This window comes from Erinaceus europaeus, chromosome 19, assembly GCF_950295315.1.
Source record: "Erinaceus europaeus chromosome 19, mEriEur2.1, whole genome shotgun sequence".
Taxonomy (NCBI): Eukaryota; Metazoa; Chordata; class Mammalia; order Eulipotyphla; family Erinaceidae; genus Erinaceus; species Erinaceus europaeus.
This window is the reverse complement of record NC_080180.1, coordinates 22,631,653-22,633,177: the sequence shown is the minus strand read 5'-3', so window position 1 is coordinate 22,633,177 and position 1,525 is coordinate 22,631,653. Positions and strand designations below refer to the sequence as shown.

Genomic DNA, 1,525 nt, shown 5'->3' with positions numbered 1-1,525 from the left:
GACCAGAGCACTACCTAGCTCTGGCTGATGGTGGAGCTAGGGAATGAACCTGGGACCTCAGAACCTCAGGCATGAATGTCTTTTGTGTAACCCCAGCCCTCCATTTCTTGCTATTGACATTTACTCAGATTATATCTACTATCTAACTGCTTTTCACAATAATGGCACTCACTATTCCCAAATCTGACACCTTGAATTTTTTCATTTGCTTCCATGCTTTCTTCAAGCTCTCAATCCAAAGCATTCTGGAGAAAAGATCTTTTGTTCTCATCTTCCTGCTTCATCCTGATTAATCCGGAAGTGATGCAGTTCAGAACTCTCGTTGTAACCAATCACATAGATTCTTCTCCTTCAGACATTTTTTGGTGAGATATTTCAAATACCATTTGGAAAATGGCACTTCAGAAGTTACGGTGATCTTGCTCTTGCTCTGTTCAGTGGTTACAGTTCCACCACTCAGATTCCCAGCTTTGCCATTTTCTTTGATTCTCTCCTGAAGAAACTGCTCAAAATTGGCAGCATCCATGATCTTCTATAGGGTTTCTGCAGAAAGGGATGAACTTCAAAACCTATTTTTTCTCTTTCTTTTTCTTTTTTTCTTTTCTTTTTGCCTCTACGGTTACCACTGGGGCTTGGTGACTGCACTACGAATCCACAGCTTCAGTGGTCCCTGCCCCTTCCCTTTTTAAATCTATCTTATTTGGTAGAAGAGAGAGATATTGAGAGTGGAAGAGGGGAGAAAGAAAGATAGACACCTGCAGACCTGCTTCACTGCTTGTGATGGGCTCCTTCTGTAGGTGGGGAGCAGGAGGTTTGAACCTGGATGCTTTTTTCTTTTCTTTTTTTTCTCCTCTTTGCCACAAGCTTTTTCACAGGTGCCATAGTGGCAGCAGAGACAAAAAGGAATTTTCAATCTCTTTCTTTTCTTTTCTTTCTTTCTTTCTTGTTTCTGCCACCAGGGTTACTCATGGGGCTTGGTGCCAGCACTACAAATCCACTGCCCCCAGCAGCCATTTTTTTAAATTCTATATTTTAATTGGCTAGGACAGAGAGAAATTGAGAGGGAGGGGAAGACAGAGAGGGAGGGGGAGAGACCGAGAAACACCTGCAGACCTGCTTCACTCGGGAAGCATCCCCCCTGCAGGTGGGGACTGGGGGCTTAAATCAGGGTCCCTGTGCATTGTACTATATACACTTAGCCAGATGAGCCACTGCCTGATCCCCTAAGAATTTTGAATTTCTTAAGCTACGGAAAAATAACAACAGTAGGAAGGGCATTCTGACCTTCCCCTATCCTCCTCCTTAAAGTAGGTCATAAGCATGTGAGAGATACCACCCGCTCAGTAATTCAGAAGGGAGCACCCCAGCCAGAGGGATATGAAGAACAGATCTCACGAGGGCAGGTGGTAGCGTATCTGGCTGAGTGCCCACATTAAAATGCACACGGACCCAGGTTCAAGTGCCCTGTCCCAACCTGCAGGCGGGAAGCTTCACAAGTAGAGAAGCAGTGCTGCAAGTGTATCTC

General features: G+C 44.9%; 1 protein-coding gene across 1 annotated transcript; it reads right to left on the bottom strand.

Moving 5' to 3' along the window:
- Positions 1-310: 310 nt before the first annotated feature.
- On the bottom strand, positions 311-1,048 carry LOC103128086 (large ribosomal subunit protein eL22-like). Its single transcript, XM_016195159.2, has 2 exons — positions 787-1,048; positions 311-532 (listed from the first exon to the last, which is right to left on the bottom strand). Exons 1-2 carry the CDS (start codon positions 880-882, stop codon positions 311-313), a joined length of 318 nt encoding a protein of 105 aa, XP_016050645.1. The 5' UTR covers positions 883-1,048.
- Positions 1,049-1,525: the final 477 nt, after the last annotated feature.